The 18041-nt window shown below is 39.3% G+C and overlaps 1 protein-coding gene across 3 annotated transcripts in view; it reads right to left on the bottom strand.

The window, feature by feature from the left end:
* The window catches only part of ttc3 (tetratricopeptide repeat domain 3), a 34907-nt gene extending 17175 nt beyond the window's left edge, over window positions 1-17732 (bottom strand). For 2 of the 3 annotated variants that reach the window (XM_035432067.1, XM_035432069.1), the window contains exons 1-18: window positions 17384-17732; window positions 16167-16244; window positions 15806-15845; window positions 15343-15499; window positions 14869-14950; window positions 14704-14757; window positions 14092-14236; window positions 9195-9280; window positions 8249-8343; window positions 7560-7622; window positions 6976-7030; window positions 6715-6877; window positions 4636-4684; window positions 4416-4515; window positions 4238-4274; window positions 3465-3525; window positions 1956-2043; window positions 995-1144 (exon numbers count right to left, since the gene is read on the bottom strand). In XM_035432067.1, coding sequence (XP_035287958.1) covers window positions 995-1144; window positions 1956-2043; window positions 3465-3525; window positions 4238-4274; window positions 4416-4515; window positions 4636-4684; window positions 6715-6877; window positions 6976-7030; window positions 7560-7622; window positions 8249-8343; window positions 9195-9280; window positions 14092-14236; window positions 14704-14757; window positions 14869-14950; window positions 15343-15499; window positions 15806-15845; window positions 16167-16235 — 1494 coding nt within the window. In that variant the 5' untranslated portion in view covers window positions 16236-16244; window positions 17384-17732. Of the gene's footprint in view, window positions 1-994; window positions 1145-1955; window positions 2044-3464; window positions 3526-4237; window positions 4275-4415; window positions 4516-4635; window positions 4685-6714; window positions 6878-6975; window positions 7031-7559; window positions 7623-8248; window positions 8344-9194; window positions 9281-14091; window positions 14237-14703; window positions 14758-14868; window positions 14951-15342; window positions 15500-15805; window positions 15846-16166; window positions 16245-17135; window positions 17316-17383 lie in introns of those variants that run through there. The other variant, XM_035432068.1, reaches the window with a different exon arrangement.
* Window positions 17733-18041: the final 309 nt, after the last annotated feature.

The following is an 18041-nucleotide window of genomic DNA, read 5'->3' as shown; positions in this document are numbered from 1 at the left end:
TTTGGACCCCACATGCAGGAGAAAAAATTATAAACATTTACTTATTGGAATTCTGTAAATAACTTATGTTGGGGACCAGTCTCATGCAGAAGACCTTTGAGTTGCAAAAGAAGAGAAAGGACACACCGACACAGAAATAACTGTTTTGTTATATCTAGTTACTGTATAGATTATATTCTATCAAAAAGAATAAATGAAAATCAAATTAATGACAGCAACAGTAATCATATAGACATATTCTGTTGGTATGTTTATATATGAGTTAAATATTTTATTTGGATCACAGTATGTATTAAATGCATTTAAAGTGCATGTACTTTGAAACCGGAAGATTAATCAATTGTTAATCGTGAGAGCAAATACTTGTTATTCAAGTCATGCGCACACATACCTTTGAAAGTATGTGGTAGAATATCTGTCATTTAGTGAAATTAGAAATTATATACTAGTTATTGTTAAACTAGCTGATGAAACATAAGTGTAACCTAGGCTGGGATTGGTTGTTTTAGAGGGAAAATACGTCATGGTAGGAGGAGATTTGATCGTACAAAAAGGATGTAGAATGTAATTCGGAGAGCTCTCTGTGTGTCTTTATGATACTGGAAACCTCCCATAGGCCTACGTACAATAAAAGTTTATTAAAAGAAATTATAGTTTCTAGTCTATCTTCTTACATTGCCGATTCACCCCCAAACCTAAGAGGTGATTTTCCTCCACAAATACCATATTGTACGTTAGAACAACTACAGTTCTTCCTGCTTTCTTGAGTTTTTCATAAAGCCATTATATTTTCTATCCAGTTTTTTTTGGGGGGGCGGGGGGGGGGGGGGGGGGGCGGAGTTATTCTGGCAACAATTATAGGGCACTCAATTACCACTGGTTCTCTGCTCTCCAATTTCACCCCTGATTTACTGGTACCACAGTAGCAGAGGTTGAGTAAATGTGGGCTAAATTCATTCATAACAGTTACGCAAGCAGAAAGAGGAAAATGTACCTTTGGCGTAGTGGAATCAAGCAGGCAAAGCGCTTGAGAGAAGGCCTGTTCAGCATTGCGACAGCGCTGGTCATACAGGGCGGTATGGGCATCCTCTACAGCACATTTCAGCTTGGTCTTCAGATCACCACCATCTGTGCTGACCACCATCTGAAATGCCATAAACCAATATTAAAAATAATAATACAGTCAATTAAATGAAGGTTAATGCATTCCAACAAAACCTTTCATTCTCATTTAATTTTTATTCTGAGGCTTGGTTTTCATTCTGAAAATCATTTAGTTTTTTTTCTGGCAAGTGTCAATCTATCCAATTTCTGGGTTCACATTCCAAATTTGCTGGCTTAAAAGATATACCTGTGCAAAATATGCAATGAGTTTTTTGGAAACTTAATTAGGGGAAAGAACATTTTGTAGTTTTTCAGAACTGTTGTTATTATTCTAATGAATAAATAGAAGTAAAATAAGCCAACATACAGTAAATACAAGGAGAAAACATTATTTTACCATAAATAAACCATCATGTTCCATAAAATACAATTTTTCTGTAAGTATTTGCTAACAAAGCATACTGAAATGAAGAAAAATAGTAATAATAGTGTCTGAATGACTGCAAACTAGTGAGGAAGGAAAACATTTCCTTCCTCCTGAGTAACACAGAAATGAAACTGATGCTGTAGTTTTTGTTTTGTTTTCTGGGGAGAAAGGGAAACATTTACTGTAATTAGTCCGTATATGTACTTAAAAGCTCTCTAAGCATAACAGTGATCAATTAAGTGATACACTTAACAAATAAGGACATTTTTTCCAGTAGTTTTGAGAAAAAAGTGCAACATAAACAGCAAATGAAGTGAATACTTTCCAGATTATTCCCTACTTTTTAATAAGTTATTTGATTTGTTTCAAGCAGACAGGTTTTGCACTACGATACATTTTTAAAAAGTCAACAAAAAAGCCCAACCTTTGGCGGCGGTGGATGCTTAGCCGTCGGCCTAGATTTTTCAGGCGTGCTCGCCTCCGTTTTGCGGGTCTTCTTCACCGGCATTTCACTACAAGTGCAAAAACAAGCCCTTAAAACCTCTCTGTTCGGGTTTCAATACTCTTGTATAATAAAATGCAGGTCTAAAGGGAAGGCCTTGGAGAACACTTCCTTAACAGAATTATTTTGCACATTCTATTTTTAAATACAACCAATTGTTACAGTATTAATACTGGTCCAAACATTCTGCAAAACACTTGTTGAAACAAACAAAAAAAATCTTATCTAGTATCAAAACTGAACAAGATTCCCACAAAACCAAGCTGTTTTGATTCACGCAGAATGACCCTACACGTAATGCAGTGCCGAAGTATATGCAGTTTACTGGAACAGTAGAACACTTCAGTAAGTACTGACTCAGACTGGTTGGTGGTTACTGCCACAGCATGCATGTTTTCTATTAGTAAATATCTGGAGGCAGGTTGAAAACTGAATAAAATCGAAATGAAAAGCTCTATACTGATGTTATCAGCAATACATATAAATAACCACCAAGCTTGCTGCACCAGTTACTGTTTCTGCAATTATTTACAGACACTCAAAACACACACACACACACACACACACACACAGTGCCTCAGTTTGCTCATCATCATTTAAAATGGACAACTCACACAAAGGAGATGAAATCAAATCACAAGCCTGGAATCAAATCACAAGCCCTTTACCGTTTTCTCTTCCTCTTCTTAGATTCCGCTTGTTACTTACTCTTCCTTCCTGACGTCAAACCACAAAATATAAACTATCCTCTTTGATTTAGTTTTTCAAAATTGCGAAGAGTTAATAATTTCTCTGGAACAAAAATGAAATCGCCTATGTTTTAATTTTAAAAATATCCATAAATGAAAAACACCACAGGAGAAAAACAAATATAGCCGTCTCAAAAGATTAAGAAGTACACATTTGCAAACAACTGGCTAGACACTGGACATTCTCTGATTTCATGCTAACTTTTTTTAAACTTTCCAAAGAAAACTAATACAGCATATCATGAGTCACCTATTTAACTTGCAGCTAAAAAGTATGTAAGCCAGTATTCCTCTCTACCATAATTTGTTTGCTAAGTAGAAGCCATTACAAAATGAAAACAAACATTATTATATATATTACTCCAATTACTCCAGAGCACGGCAAGTTTGAAGATCACAGAAAATCAATGTCAGGAAACACTGCCCAACTTCAAGGTCCATGTAACATTAATGTAAAGAATACACAAGCTCCCTTTTTCATAGACACGGTAAGTTTCTTTTTCTTCTCTTGTGTAAAGATACTCAGGGGGTGTGTACAGCTGAGGAACTGCTAGTGTAATGACGTTCCATTCCACCTTGGTAACTTCCTGGGTGAGGTTTTAAATCAGGCAACAAAAAAAAAACAAAAACAATCAGAAAACCTAAGGTCTAGAAGGATATGCATAATAAGAAAACAAGTTACCTGTTTATTTCTTTGACCTCTTCAGAATTTCCCTCTGTCTGTATTCCTCCTTCAACTGAGACTGTGTGATAGACAATAAATGTCAGCTTTAGAATAAACACAGAAAGAGCGTCTGGTTACGTACAGCGTGTGATGTCAAGATTTCCAAAGAGTACTCTTTGAGGCTTTAGAAAGCACCTCTGCTTTGCAGCATGTAAATACACCTGACATGTGATTCATTGTCAAATCACGTGCATAGCCACACCCTACCTACTAGTCAAATAGTCTGGGATCCTTTTGCAAGGTTGAAAAGCAGTGTGATGACATATAGACAGCTTGAGAACAAGTTCTGCCAGTAACAATCCTGGAAAATCACACTCGCGCACACCATAATACTGAACACCACTCAAGAGCAAAGCATCCACCTGCAATTTTATTTAAAAACTCTAGTAGGAATTATAATGTTCATTATGAAGCAATAGATATTTGATAATAACAATGACCTGTAATGGTCTCAAGAACAAAAAACATTTTTTAGCTACACAGCTTTTGTACAAAGCCGTTCACAGAAGCTGGGTTGATTTTATTGTCAGCAGCCACACACTTATCTTCTGTGTATTTATATTGTCAATCATTAGCTTTAAATAAATCTTGTTCTCCAACAAGCACATTGGATCAGTCTGGAACATGAAAACTCACCGTTCCCCTGCTTTAGCTGAAGTGTTCCAGTTCTACAGTTTCAGTTTCAATTATACATTTAACCGCAAAGGACAAACATGAAAAACAAACCTCACCTGGACAACTTCCAGAGCCACTCCTATCTTCTGGTTCCTGATTGGGGGGAAGGGAAACATTTGAATGGGCGTACTTAGCATCAGATAATATTTCTACATGAAAACAATTGCAGTGGTGCGGTAGAAGGAAATATGAACACGTACATACACAACACATATTCATGAAGTCCCATCTTACCTTCCTTTCTGGGGCAGAGCTGTCCCTAGAATGCACTGTCCTGCTAGTGGGGTCTGTAGTGAGTGGACTCTCCGCACCCGTTCTGGGAACAGAATCCACCCTAAAGAAAACATTGATGTGTCAATGACATATTCTTCTGTAGAATCTTACCTTACTTTCAGAAATAAACACTATTTCTTTATTTAAACAGACCCATGTTATAAGAGCAGAGTATCCATACCTTTTACTCAAGTCTTTCTTTGCACCACTTTTTTTCCGCCTTGCAGCACCTATGAAAAACACTTGATGAGACCAAACTTGTGAAAAAGCAAAAACCTTTTTTTAAACCACAAAACTGCACCATGAAGCGCTTTTCCACTGTAGGGCCGAACGGTTACCAGGGCCGCTCTGTGCCGTTCCACGCTGCTCAGGACTCGTGGGAACGGTTACCGTTTCTGTTTCCATCTGTCGGGCTGCTAAAACCAGGACAAGGAAGTATCTAAGAAAAACTAGTGACGACAGCAAGTGATGCTGTCGTCACTAGTTGGATCAGCGATGAGGTGGATCAGCGGCAGCGTCCCGTTGTGTATGTAATAAATATGCGCCAGTTGTTGCCGTCGCTCCCCATTCTGTTTTGTTTTTGTTGTGTTATGTTTCGTTGACTGACGATATGGACGAGGATTCTGTGTATTTTGGTCTGTTTTTGGTTTTTCTTTTTAGCGTATCCTCTACTGACCATCACTGTTGCATGCATCACAAAAACTATTACACTACTAACTAACGCTTACATTACAGTGTGAAATATCCACATTATATAATACCACTAACCTATTTAAAGACACTCAATTGCAAAAATAACGTGTATAACCGAAATATTTTGAGCAGTAATACTTACATAGCAATGATGAAATTTTATTTGTGTTCAGTAGATGGAGACAGAGACAGTAAACCAACGATACAGTTCAATCCGCTTCTGTTTTGCTCCAGAAAACGTTGTCAGATAGGTCTATCAGAAAACATGCGGCTTAGCTATGCCCAGAAGTCCTCAATAATAATAGTATTTTCCAAGAAATTACGAAAAATCGTTAACATTTCGTTAGGTGCAGTGTCTTTTACTGCTACCACAGAGTGAATGCGTAAATGAATGCGATAAGAAAATTTTCGCTGTTATGCTGACCTATAAAACGCTATTCCAAAATTAGACATGTTATAATCGTTAGAAAGCTTATACTCTCACCTACTGAATAAATGAATTGTCAAACAAGCCAGACTGTACTAAAAAGGGCGACAATGCTGTAAACAACACGTGTGGTATTACGCACAGATATTTTGGAAGGTACCCAGGCATCACAAATGTGCGTATATTTCACAAACGGATTGTCCAAGACAATATATGACCACTCAGTCACAAAAGGGACATCTCTACACGTAAAACCAATGGTAAGGTTATGTATTTATTCAATATTCAGTCCCAGATATTGACTGTAGAATGACATGCTATCATTTTTTTAAACTTTGTCTCGTTTATTTCGTTATTCAGTGAGCAGCATTTTCACTGCTGTATTGGAATATCTTAGGGCTATTGTCGGGTTTATCTTGTTGCTATGACGGAATACGACTATTGAGTGGCATTTTTATTTATATTAGCTTCTGTACCGACCTAGCTTACGGAAGCGGATGTGAAGAGACCGTATGCGGAGTCACAAAACTGAAACCAATCAGTGAATACCTACGCCATTAATCCCACTCAAACGGTTCTTCTGCACTGAGCACGGTTGTCTAACCGTGCCAAAAATATCGTGCTGGGCACAGTTTGTGAGCGTTCCGCGCCAAACCGTTTCCAGGTGGAAACACCATTGGAACCGTTCCTCTCAGTGCTCAGAACCGTTCGGCCCTACGGTGGAAAAGGGGCTATGGCCAGAAGGGAAAAATAAATCAGGCAGATTAGATACTTCAGCCCCTGTGAAAGAATGCATTTATGTCCACCATACTTTCGTATTCTTACACTTTATTCAGACGGGGGAAAGCAGAGATTGTTGCGACAGAGACGGAATAAAAATACAGAAGTGTCACAGCCAGCCACACAGGAGGATCCATACATGGGTTTGAATACAGGACTTAGAAAAAAAATACTGGCAGTTTGTAACTAGATGTGGCAACACCTACTCCTCCCTTTATAATCATAAGGACATCATATGACGACAGCTCATCTCTGTCCGCCATTTGGTATGCAGACAGACTGCTGGTGTCGCCAGTTTGTGATCTCATCAAAAGCCCGATGCAGGCGTTCCACCGAGGGGTAGGGCAGGGCACTGCATACCTCTGCTCTCTTCAATGTCCTTCAGGAACCGGTCCCTCTGCTGCTGCAGGACCCGGATGCCTTCCGAGTCACCGCAGCACAGCCCCTGGGCTCTCTCGTTGGCCTCCAGGGCCGGCCTGTGCTCGCCCAGAGCAAAGAGGGCATCGCAGAAGTGATAGTGACCCTGGAGGACAGGAGCGCAGTCACAAAGGCAATGCTGAACACCAAACCCCCCTTCCAGCCAGCAGTATTTGCTGAGCACACACAGGTGAAGATGTTTACCTTTGCCCAGTCCGGTTTTATTATTGTGGCACGTTTTCCATCACCGATGGCTTTCCTAAAAAAGTAAAGAGAGAAATCTTCTTTCAGATCTCATTCATACCACCAAATATCCAGGACTCACAGATTGTTGAAGAATAATTCAATCAAGGTTGAGAAGCTTTAATACATGATATCATGGAGTGAAATACAGCATCTGTGGTTCTGTGTAGTTCTCTGAAAATCGGCATTTTACTCAGCAAGTTTCATACCTTCTTGACAGACAAAGAAGTTTTTGCAAAGAGATGAGGAACAAAAATGAATCTTTCTCTAAGGGAACTAATTAAAAATGGGAGGTTACGTATCTGGCAACGTGCCCGGACTATGTGTTGGGCTGCCCGGAAAATACGAAAAGGCACTAAACATAAAGATATACACTGATATAAACCATCTTTGTAATTTCCCACTAAAGAAAGGACAGTCTGTTAAATTAATCCACACAGATATAAAGAATGTTAATCATCAGAGAACAAAATATACAGATGCTTACGTGAGGCAATTTCAATAATTTAGATTTCTTTCTTTTTTTTTTTTTTTTAAGTACTTACTGGTATTTTTCACTGTTAATGAAGCAAAGAGCTCTATTTCCATAGAGAAAGTGGTTGTCTGGGCTGGGGGGAGGGGGAAAGAACAACATGTAAAGTGCTCATGTAAAGCCAAATATAAAATTGAATACAACTTCAGACTAAACCAAACTTGCTATTTCTTCTAATGGAAGACTGTAAATGTAATGATTCAATTTAATAGAATATCACATGGTGCAGTAAAATATTGGAAAACATTTTAACCCCCTCCTAATTCAGTCAAATTCCCTTCTTTGATCAGTACCTCTACCCCGGCTGGACCAATATGGTAACCTTATCTACCTCCTAATCCAGTGAAATTCTCACCCTTTAGAAATGCAGTATGTGTGCAATGTGACATCCTCAACACTCTATCTCAGAGCAATTTCCTCTACAACTTGTTTCTTTAACCCCAGGTCTAACCCTCTCCCCTGATCATTTGACCATTTGGTCCACTGTTTACTTCAAGGGACAGGGTATAAGTATTAACATTCTCCCTCAGTTGTTGGTTTTTCTGTTGACGTGCACTTGGGGAACAGAACCACTAATTCATTTACTATATTAAATAACAGGTTTTACAACAAAGACATACCTGCATTTATTTTTCTACTTTAAAAAAGTATGGAGGAATAAACTGAGCTCTTTTACAGATTCCAGAATGATATATAACTCACTGGTATTGGATTGCTTTGGTGTAGTATTTTACAGCAGCGTTGAATTTTTTTCTCCGAAACAAATCATTTCCCTTAGTTTTCATTTCTTCACTTTTCTAAAAAAAAAAAAAAAAAAAAGAAGAAAAAAGAAAGAAAAAATATATAATACTGCCCTTCCAAATGAGAAATGCTCCATTTCGGGCAGTCCTTAGTGAGTGAGCAGATATTCAGCAATGCAAAATTGATTTCAGAGCAGAACTATAGGGTGAACATACTGTATCAACACATTTTTGTTAGTATGTGAGGACATATACAGTGCAACGGATGCATTTGTTACCTGAAAAACCCTGTAAAAACACCAGTTACAGGACACTCCAATATGTACCATTATAATTACACTATCCCAAGCAATGAAAGTGCACATTTTAGTGAGCACTACATCTTGTTACCAGTTACAAACAGGTTGACCTCAGGTGCTAGGCTAAATTGATCTCAGACTATCCAGCAACCAACATAGCAAGCTAGCTACTTCAACTGAGTCATGGACAGAGACTTCAGGAATACAAGAACTCTGTGGCCTCGTTACTGTTAGTTTCGGACTTGTTACAGTTAATTATTCAGCAGACAACAAACCATAAGAGTTAGAGAAATAGTTTCTTGCCTTAGACCACAGGCAGCAGGCAAAAGTAACATTAAAAAAGAGTAACATTAATTTTCTATCGGGGAAGGAAAATATAATCAATATGCTGCTTTTACAGTTTTCCCAAATTTTTAGCCAGGCTCCAGTTGTACCTTTAACCATTTCAGCAGTAATTTCAAGTAATTTAACAGCTTTTTTCACTTCTTTATAGGAAAGCACATTTTGAGAAATAACCAAAGAACATGACCTCAGCAGTCCAACAGTGTTATTTCAATGTGAGAAATGTCCATGTTAAGAGCACAGGTCAGACAGGAACAGAATCCTTACCTTTACACAACACTTGCAGTTTGCAGTGGTCAACCGGTTAATAGTGTCATCTTTATCGTATGCCATGGCATTTACATAATGGGCATCTGGGGATTTAAAAATAACAGAAGAGCTGGATTCACATGTCCAACATGGCAGGGACATTTGCTGTGTCTAAATCAAGTATTAACTCCTTCCACAAAAACGTACGCAGATGCAAGAATGTTCACAGCTAAACTGCCAGTCCAGTCTATTAGATGATACACTTTTAAGTTTCAACACAGCTATTCTACGCAGCAGTCAGATATTCAGCCCTTGTCTTCATCAAGTCCTCTTTAACATATGATAAGAAACCACCAAAATCTAATCAGTTCATCCTTGAGTCCAAGTGGACATTTGTGCCACATTTGAAGAAATTCCCTCAAGGCGTTCCTGAGATATCGCGTTCACGAGAATCAGGACGGGACGGATGGACGGACGGACGGACAACCCGAAAATATAATGCCTCCGGCCACGGCTATGCCGTCGCAGAGGCATAAAAATAGGCTAATGGTTGTCTGCACCAACATTGAATTTAATTATTTTATTTTTTATTATATTTCTGTTTAAATTAAGTATCGGTTTATGATATCATGATCATCTTTACATATCCTTCCTTAGTTCCTTCTGCTCCTCCCACTTTCAATTGCTTGTCTGAAGCAAAGTGTCATAAGACTTGGGAGTCTCCAACAGCAGAATTAATCTCCTTAGTCTCTAGCCTTCACATAAACAGAAAATATTACTCCTAATTAACCAAATAACCTGGATACAATCTACAAGATTTTTTCAGTATTCAAAAGGGACATACAAATGAACCCTTCCAAGGCTCCAGAGTGTGACCAAATGCGACCAAAAATCTGTCAAGTGCTACTAATCATTTTCATTGGTCGCACTGGTGTGCCTGACATTTAGCAGGTCTGTCTCTGTGTGTGTATGTGTGTGAAGTTATTTTTTTTCCCACCCGATGGATGAGAGTAGTCATACGTCACTTCCCTGTCGTCCAAATGACCACGCCTCCTTTTGGGTGAAAACGAGCGCTGTAAAAGTGCAAGTACTAGTGCTGGGCAAAGCAGTTCTTTCCAGTGTACTGAATCATTAGAATCAGTTCATTAAAAAGATTCAATCAAAAGATTTGTTCAAAAGATTTGTTCACTGAATCGTTCAGTGCCTGACCGGACCTCCGACTGCGTAGTCCCATTCACTGAACTGAAACACGACCGAACGTTCAGTTCAGCTAGTGAACTGAGAACGATCGTTCGTGAAGGATAAACCAGTGAGCCAAGCATTTAGTTGGATAAAGATACCGTTTGCAAACTGAAAGCTGCTATAACAAAGTCCTAACCTATTATGTACAGCACGTATATTTTCGCGACACCTAATTATCAAATTAAATATTTGGTACTACTTCCTACTTCGAGACTTCAAGACATGTGGGAGAGCGAGTGGGGCGGGCTTGAGTGACTCAGCGACTGTCTATCACTTAGGGCTCACGTTCACTGTGTACGTTCTGTGAATGAATCACTGAACATGCACCGTTCAGTGTATCCCTGCGAACGAATCACGATCGCGCTCAACTGAACTGACTGAGAAATGAACAGATCATTTCAAAAAGTGATTCAGTTCAGTTCGTTCACCCAAAAGATACGTTCTTTTGAATTAATTGTTCGCGAATGACAACACTAGCCGGTGCCAAATTGGAAAAAAACTAGTGGCACCATGCCTAAAAGCTGCTGCGTCGTATTTTGCACATCAAACAATAATAAAAAAAAAACAGTTTAAGATTTTCTTTACTTCCCCAAAGAGTGAAGGACAGTAAAAGAAGAGATCTGCGGCTTCAGGCCATCCGCACAGAGGATGAAAATGGTAAACTGTGGGCCCCGGCCATTAGATCTAACGCATCAAAGTTAAATAAGCTGGCTAACAAATGTTAGCTAGCTGGTTAAGAGCGAATGGTCCCCATGGTTGGCTAATTTACAGTAAACTGGGTTAAACTATATTATGCATTCAGTGAATTAACGTTATCATTCGTTTGTTTGTTTTGTTACACGAATCGGTTAATTTCACTGATCATCAAAGAAGTCGCACGGAATTGATGTAGTGTAACATAGCTAACTATTAGTCAGGCAATCCAAATGTGAGCCAGTACAGGCTAACTACTGTGATTTGCTACCGTTAATGAATTTGATAGCTTGCTGTCTAGCTTATAAAATCTGATTTATTCTTGTTATTTATAAGTAGGAACAAATCTAGCTCGCCAACTAGAAATATATGAACATACAGCAATGGAAGTGAATGAGTGTACGTCTGTGCCAAACACTTCATCACAGATTAGTTAATGATGTTAAAGTCAACAGTTATGTTAAAAGGCAAAGTAGTGAATGTTGATGCTGCATTGAAAGGGCAGTACATAGAACATACTGAAAAGCCAAGGAAATCCCAATTTAATGTTAGCCTGAAACAAAAGGGTTAAGTTAGCTAACAGCTAGCTCGCTGTTTCTTTAATTTTTTCTATATAATGACGCTGATCGTTGATCGGCAACGACATAACATAATTGTTTGCCTGATTGGCCATAGGATTTAAGCTCCTAATAGGTAAAAAGCAATACGGTATTCTTATTTTATGCTATTAAATTGGCAAAGACCTCGGAATTTGCATTTACCGCCAGTCAAATTAGACGCAAAAAGGGGCGGGGGCACTGACGCAAGGGTAAAGTACCCAGATAGGCTGCTCTCATCTATTCTGCGAAGACCCGCCCCTACTCTGCCTCTGATTGGCTCTGACCCTGATATTCTTCTTCGCTGAATGCGGGTGGGGAAAAAAATAAGGCATGTGTGTATTAGTGATGCGCGGATCGCGGTTATATCCATGGCCACCGCGATTAATCCGCGGATCGGGCGGGCCGAGTTATAAAAATGAACATTCTGATTAATAGCGGATGGGTTGCGGGTGGGTGAAATAATACATAATTAATGAGGAAAATATTAATTACATTCTCTAAAATGTGAACATATTTTAAGCTTCATTTTTCGTCAGGCACGAATTAGCAGACTAGACTCTCATTGCGCCAACTGCGGCATCCAAGCAGCAATTGAGGCAAAAAAGATCCAAGAGAAAATTAAAAAAGGAGAATTTAAAAGAAAAAAGAAGGGCAGAAAAGTTCTGTGTGGGAGCGATTTAGTAACCATTTAGTAAATACTTAACCATGACGAGTCAAGTGCTGGGCATGTCATATGCAACAGCTGCGAAATAATGAGAAATAACGGTAATGTGTGATCGGGTGCGGGTCTCTAAATCGGAGAAAATAATTCGTTCGGGTGGGTGGCGGGTGGATGATTTATGTGTACATGTGGATTCGGATGACGTCAGAGCCGATCTGCACATCACTAGTGTGTACGTGTGAAACCGCGCCCTGTACTCCTCCGGGAGCAGCGCACACTTTTGTTTGAGTTATTTGAGTTTGATTTATTTATTTGAGTTTGTCAAGCACTTTAAACATCAGCACTTTTTAAGTTTATTTTTGAAACAATTGAGGTTATTGCGATTGCTTGTTTGTGCTGTGATTTAAATAAAGAAAAAACATTTATCTGCACCTTTATTCCTGTTTACAATCATTTACATAATGTGTTAAGAAATGACCAATGTGTATGGGAACTGACAAAACTGACAAAAAAGGTAACACTTAAAATGTATTATTGCGGCACCAAAAGGCGCGGTGAAAAGTTTTGGGTGCACCTAAATTATGTGCTGGTGCACCTAAATGAAAAAGTTAGGCGCACCAGTGCAACCAATGTAAACAGTTAGTCTGGAGCCCTGCCTTCCATTCATCTGCATATGCACCACTGTCGGACCAAAAAAGACTATAGAGGGTATGCACATGACGTCACAGTAAGTGGTAGTCACTGCGGTTACACCCACTGAGTGGCAGAAAGACTACTGAGTTGCAGCATTCGCGTTCAGCTTGACTGCCGCGAAAACACAAAAAACACATCTAAAATGGGAAAGAGCTGTTGTGCGATTGACTGTACAAATAGATTCAACAAAAAATCGGAGCTATCTTTTTACAGACTGCCGAAAGCTAAAGAAAAGAGAAGCAAATGGATCGCTGCAATTTGCAGAAACAACTGGAATCCAGGCACCGAAACGTGGATTTGTGGTTGTCATTTTGTGTCAGGTATGTTGAATTTTTGGGTAAAATCATACCTTAAGTTATGTACTGTATTGACTACTCATCAATTAAATATTTAGCATCTTTCATTTATATTCTGTGTAACTGTAAAGTTTTTGTCAGCATTTATTTAAAAAAACATCCATGATGATGAGCCTTGTGTTCTACAAACAAAGGGGGGATGGTTAGATAATTTATATGCTTGGCTAGCTAACACTAAGGTATGATTTTATCCAAAAATCCAACATACCTGACACAAAATAACAACCACAAATCCACGTTTCAGTGCCTGGATTCCAGTTGTTTCTGCGAATTGCAGCAATCCATTTGCTTCTCTTTTCTTTAGCTTTCGGTAGTCTGTAAAAAGATAGCTCCGATTTCTTGTTGAATGTCCATGGACCACTGGTCCTTTGGTAAGTTGTAAGGATCACTGTTGAGTCCAACTGCCTTTAATTTAAGCAGATAATCGTTTGTTTTACTCCCGGTTTTGCAGTTTCCTCTACTAAAGGCAGCCATGTCGCAGCATGTTTTGCCACTCAGTCCGACTGAGGGGGCGTATTCCAGTGGGAAAGTGACGTCAATGCATAGCCTCTATTGCGGATCCAAAAAGACTACCTAATTTGTCACTGGCATTAGTGTTGAAGAGTGGGAGAGGCACATCAGATAAGGAATAGGAGGAAACTAGTCTCTCATTATGACTTAACTGTACTCACATTCAGTGAACAAATATGAGAGGGTAAGAAAGCGCATCCGCGGGCTTCCCAGCCGCTGGACCTGCAGGAGGATCCCAGGCTCCCCTGTCCTTTCCAGCCAGTGTAAAGCTCTCTCCATACAGTCTGCCTGGTGACCAGATGGACCCTGGGAAAGCAGACAAAATGGATGATACACAACTAGACTCAATGGTCGCTTAAAAAACTGCCAGAATGTTACTGTTCAGGAAAACTCCCATCATCTGCAGCACTGAAATAACATTACAGATGAAATAATGGGCTCATCCATTTTTAAAGCCATTTAACAACCAAATGGGAAATAGGTTACATAAGCATCAAGACATCAGCTCAAACTTGAATCCAACTGATGAACTAAGAACCAGTATTTTCTTAAAAAAAAAAAAAAATGATGCAATATTATATCCCTTTCTTATTTCATGTCAAGAGCATTTTTCCATACTTCAAATTATAAATAACACAGTTTTGGAAAGAGGAACTTCACGTCTCTAAAAACAGGTTCATCCGGGCAACAGAATGACTGAAACTGGAGGTGGCACAGACAGTAGTGAAGTACACATTGAACATTTGGGACACTATGAAAATATAAAGGCTTACCATGTCAAACCGGGCACCCAGAGTAACCATACACTTTGTTAAGTCATCAGATAACTGTGGAGAAGAAATGAATCATTATGGAACGATCAGCATAAACAAAACCAGAAATCAGTGTCACCCATGCAAAACATTTTATAACCATAAATGGGGGTGAGGGGAACTTACACATCCTTTCTCCAAAGCTCTGAGAAGAGATTCCAAGATTTCTAGTTTAAAGAGTCTCTTCAAACTCAAGTCACTGGTCAAACTGGAGGAAAAAAATCAAGAGACAAAAAAAAAAAAAAACTGAGGTGCACCAAAGCATCAGATTCATCACATCAAAGTGCATGATCCCACCATGGGTGATGTAGGTTTATGGTTTTCACTGCATTAACTCCTGCCAACGATATGCCACACACTATCAACTACGAAAGATGAGCTTCTTTTCTCATCATTGCAAGCAATCATGTAACACTGTATTCTCCACTGTGCAAAGCAATCACTAAAACATGGGCAAGTGCACTAAAGAAGTGCACTTCGTATAGCTGCAGCACTTCTTCTATGTGTACTACTGGCAGGACATTAACTCAAGAGACACAATATCCAAAGGAGTTCAACACAGTAGGGAATCCCTGTTCCCAATGCAAAAGAATAACTTACTGGGAATCCAGGAACCCCACTTGTATAGCCCAGTGTGTGACGCTGGTTTTTTCCTGTTGCCGAAGCAGAATGCTCCACCAGAACACACCCATGTGCATCAAATGGCCCGCTTTCTTTTTCAATGACACTGGGATCTGCATCCATCGCTCGAAAATGTCTTCAAATTCAGACACATACAAAAAATGAAAACAAAGGGTGAACTGTTTGCACATCACCTTGATGTCTTTAGACTTTCTTTACAGCACGCTGCAAGGTTTCAAATTATGGCAGCTATAGTATGCAATTTTTTTACCATGGTTTCAACCAATCATCAGCAGGACAACACACATACGATCTGACTTGTGAGTAATAATAATACCTTAATTTAGACTACTAAATTTTTCACTTTTACTTTTTACTGTAAAAAATGTATTGATATTTCAATTAGCTTAATTGCATTGTTTAATCATGAATTTCAACTTACCAAAAGAACTTACTGGAGCTGCTATTTGTTTTTCATAGGCCTGAGGGGAAAATGACCAGTAATTATTTTCCATTATTGCCGTTCTACAGTTGGGGATAAAACTCCAATGGTCTCAGTCTAATGGAATACCGACAGTGAAATGACTGAAATGAAGTGAATTTAAGATTACAAAAACACATGAATACAGCACTGAGGATTCTAATTTGACACACTACGCTTCCCTGCCATAACTCTTTAATGCAGGGGTGGACATAGGCCAACCTGTTAAAGAATTTCATGCAAGATTTCAACTTTTGCTTGTAGCGCAATTATTTGTTTTATCTTAAATTTTGATGTCAGGATAAACCACTCCAACACTCACCCTATTTGCCCTGTGTGGGGCCTCCTCCGGAACTTCATCGATGTCCGAGTCTCCGTCCGAATCTGACATTTTTAGAAGCTGATCAAAGTAAAAAAGGATTGAAATGTAGCGTCAATGTACGAGACGGCTACAACATATTTAAAGTCGCAAAAGAAGCAATGGTGGTGTGAAAACATTTGAGGCGTGTCCTGGATTCAAAACACACCTCCCCTTTCAAGCTTGCAATCAAACGTTACAGTACGGTTCAGTGATTCACTAGAGACCGCGCCTGAGGTCGGGACTACACCAAACCAACCAGATGTCACAAGCCACATGCTACAAGGGCGGATTTCATGATACCTGCCAAGTTACAACAATACCACATTTTGTACCTAAATTACTGAGACAATCGGAGACACTGAGATTGTCCACTCATCCATTATGTCCAACGATTATTGCGTGGTACGGTGGTTGAGTAAACCATAGTTGTAGCCAATTACTGACCGACTGTCAACGGTGAGAGACGTTTAACCACTACTACTAGTGGTATTTGGGACAACGCCATTCAAAAATGTCTCGTTTACTCGTGAATGTTGGCTTGTGACGACGCATGTGAAGAAAAGGCTAATAGCACAACTAAGTAAGGGCCGCAAAAATCAGTAGTAACATTAAATAACCATTTTACCACAGTAGCAAAACAGAACAACTTGTGCGCCAAAAAACGTCTAAGTGGTGACGGTAGCTAAACTAAATATTATAGCCTTGGGTCAAGCCAAAGTATCAAACTAGCTACCTAGCACACTGAACACAAAAAAAGATCTCTTTTTCCAGTTTCATCATTTGCCATGCAAATTTACGTTGCAAATCCCACGTAGCTATAACGCTAGCAAACACGCTAGGCCAACACGCCAGATGATGAAACGGCTGTCAGCTAAGTAATTAGCTAAGTTTTTCAATTAACTAGTTAACTAGATGCAACAATGTACCTACCTTGTAATAACAGCTATCGTAGCTAGCTGAACAGCGAGCTACTGTTGACTAGCGATACCTTGATCTAACGTTACTGAATCGGACAGTAGGCTCGCAAATGCTAGCTGGCTCAGTACCGTCGTCATTTGCAATGGCTTGCGGCCAAAGACTCCACCTATTTAAACAGCTAGTTCACTTCAAAATATGAAAAATTCAGGAACACTAAGTCATGTTCAGTCGTAGGTTTCTACATCTTATCCCGGTCTCACCTTTCAGGACTGGCTCGCTGGGTCAGGATGTCCTATCTGGCCAGCTTTGCATACTCAGTAGCTTGCCACTAGACAATAGCCACCCAGACTCGCTAGCAACAATAATGTATGCCACGTGACAAGAAACGAAAAATCTTATCCGGAAATCATAAATAGAACCAGGCAAGCACTGGCGGACAAAATAATAAACGTGCTAGTTTTGCCAAATCAGCGCTGTCGTCGAGATGTATTCCACTAGAGCTGCAAAATAAAGGAAGAGAAACGTTAGCTGTTTATGTAAAAGCTTAAAATATGGGTGATTTAATTTAGTTTATTCTGAAAACCACGAGAAGCAGCACTGGCTATGCTTTGCATTTATTCTTATTTAGCTCTGTCCACCGGGAACGTGGTAGTGCAGTAGTGACCAGTTACTGAAATGAACGTAGTGTAGACATGCATATGTACACGACAGGAAATCACGCCCTCAGTTAACCTAAGATAGACTGTAAAAAACAAATATGTTGTTAAAAATTAGGTTGTAAGCCTGTACTGCTATTTGTTCTGTCAGTGGAACACATTGGGGCTCTGCATTAAAATGAATAAGTCAAATAAGACTTTTGAAGGCAAAATACAACTTCCCCGATGGCTTGATTATCGATCATACGTTTAATATGAAAGC

Source organism: Anguilla anguilla, chromosome 9, assembly GCF_013347855.1.
Source record: "Anguilla anguilla isolate fAngAng1 chromosome 9, fAngAng1.pri, whole genome shotgun sequence".
NCBI classification, from domain to species: domain Eukaryota; kingdom Metazoa; phylum Chordata; class Actinopteri; order Anguilliformes; family Anguillidae; genus Anguilla; species Anguilla anguilla.
The sequence above is the reverse complement of the archived record's forward strand: the minus strand, read 5'-3'. Positions and strand labels throughout refer to the sequence as shown.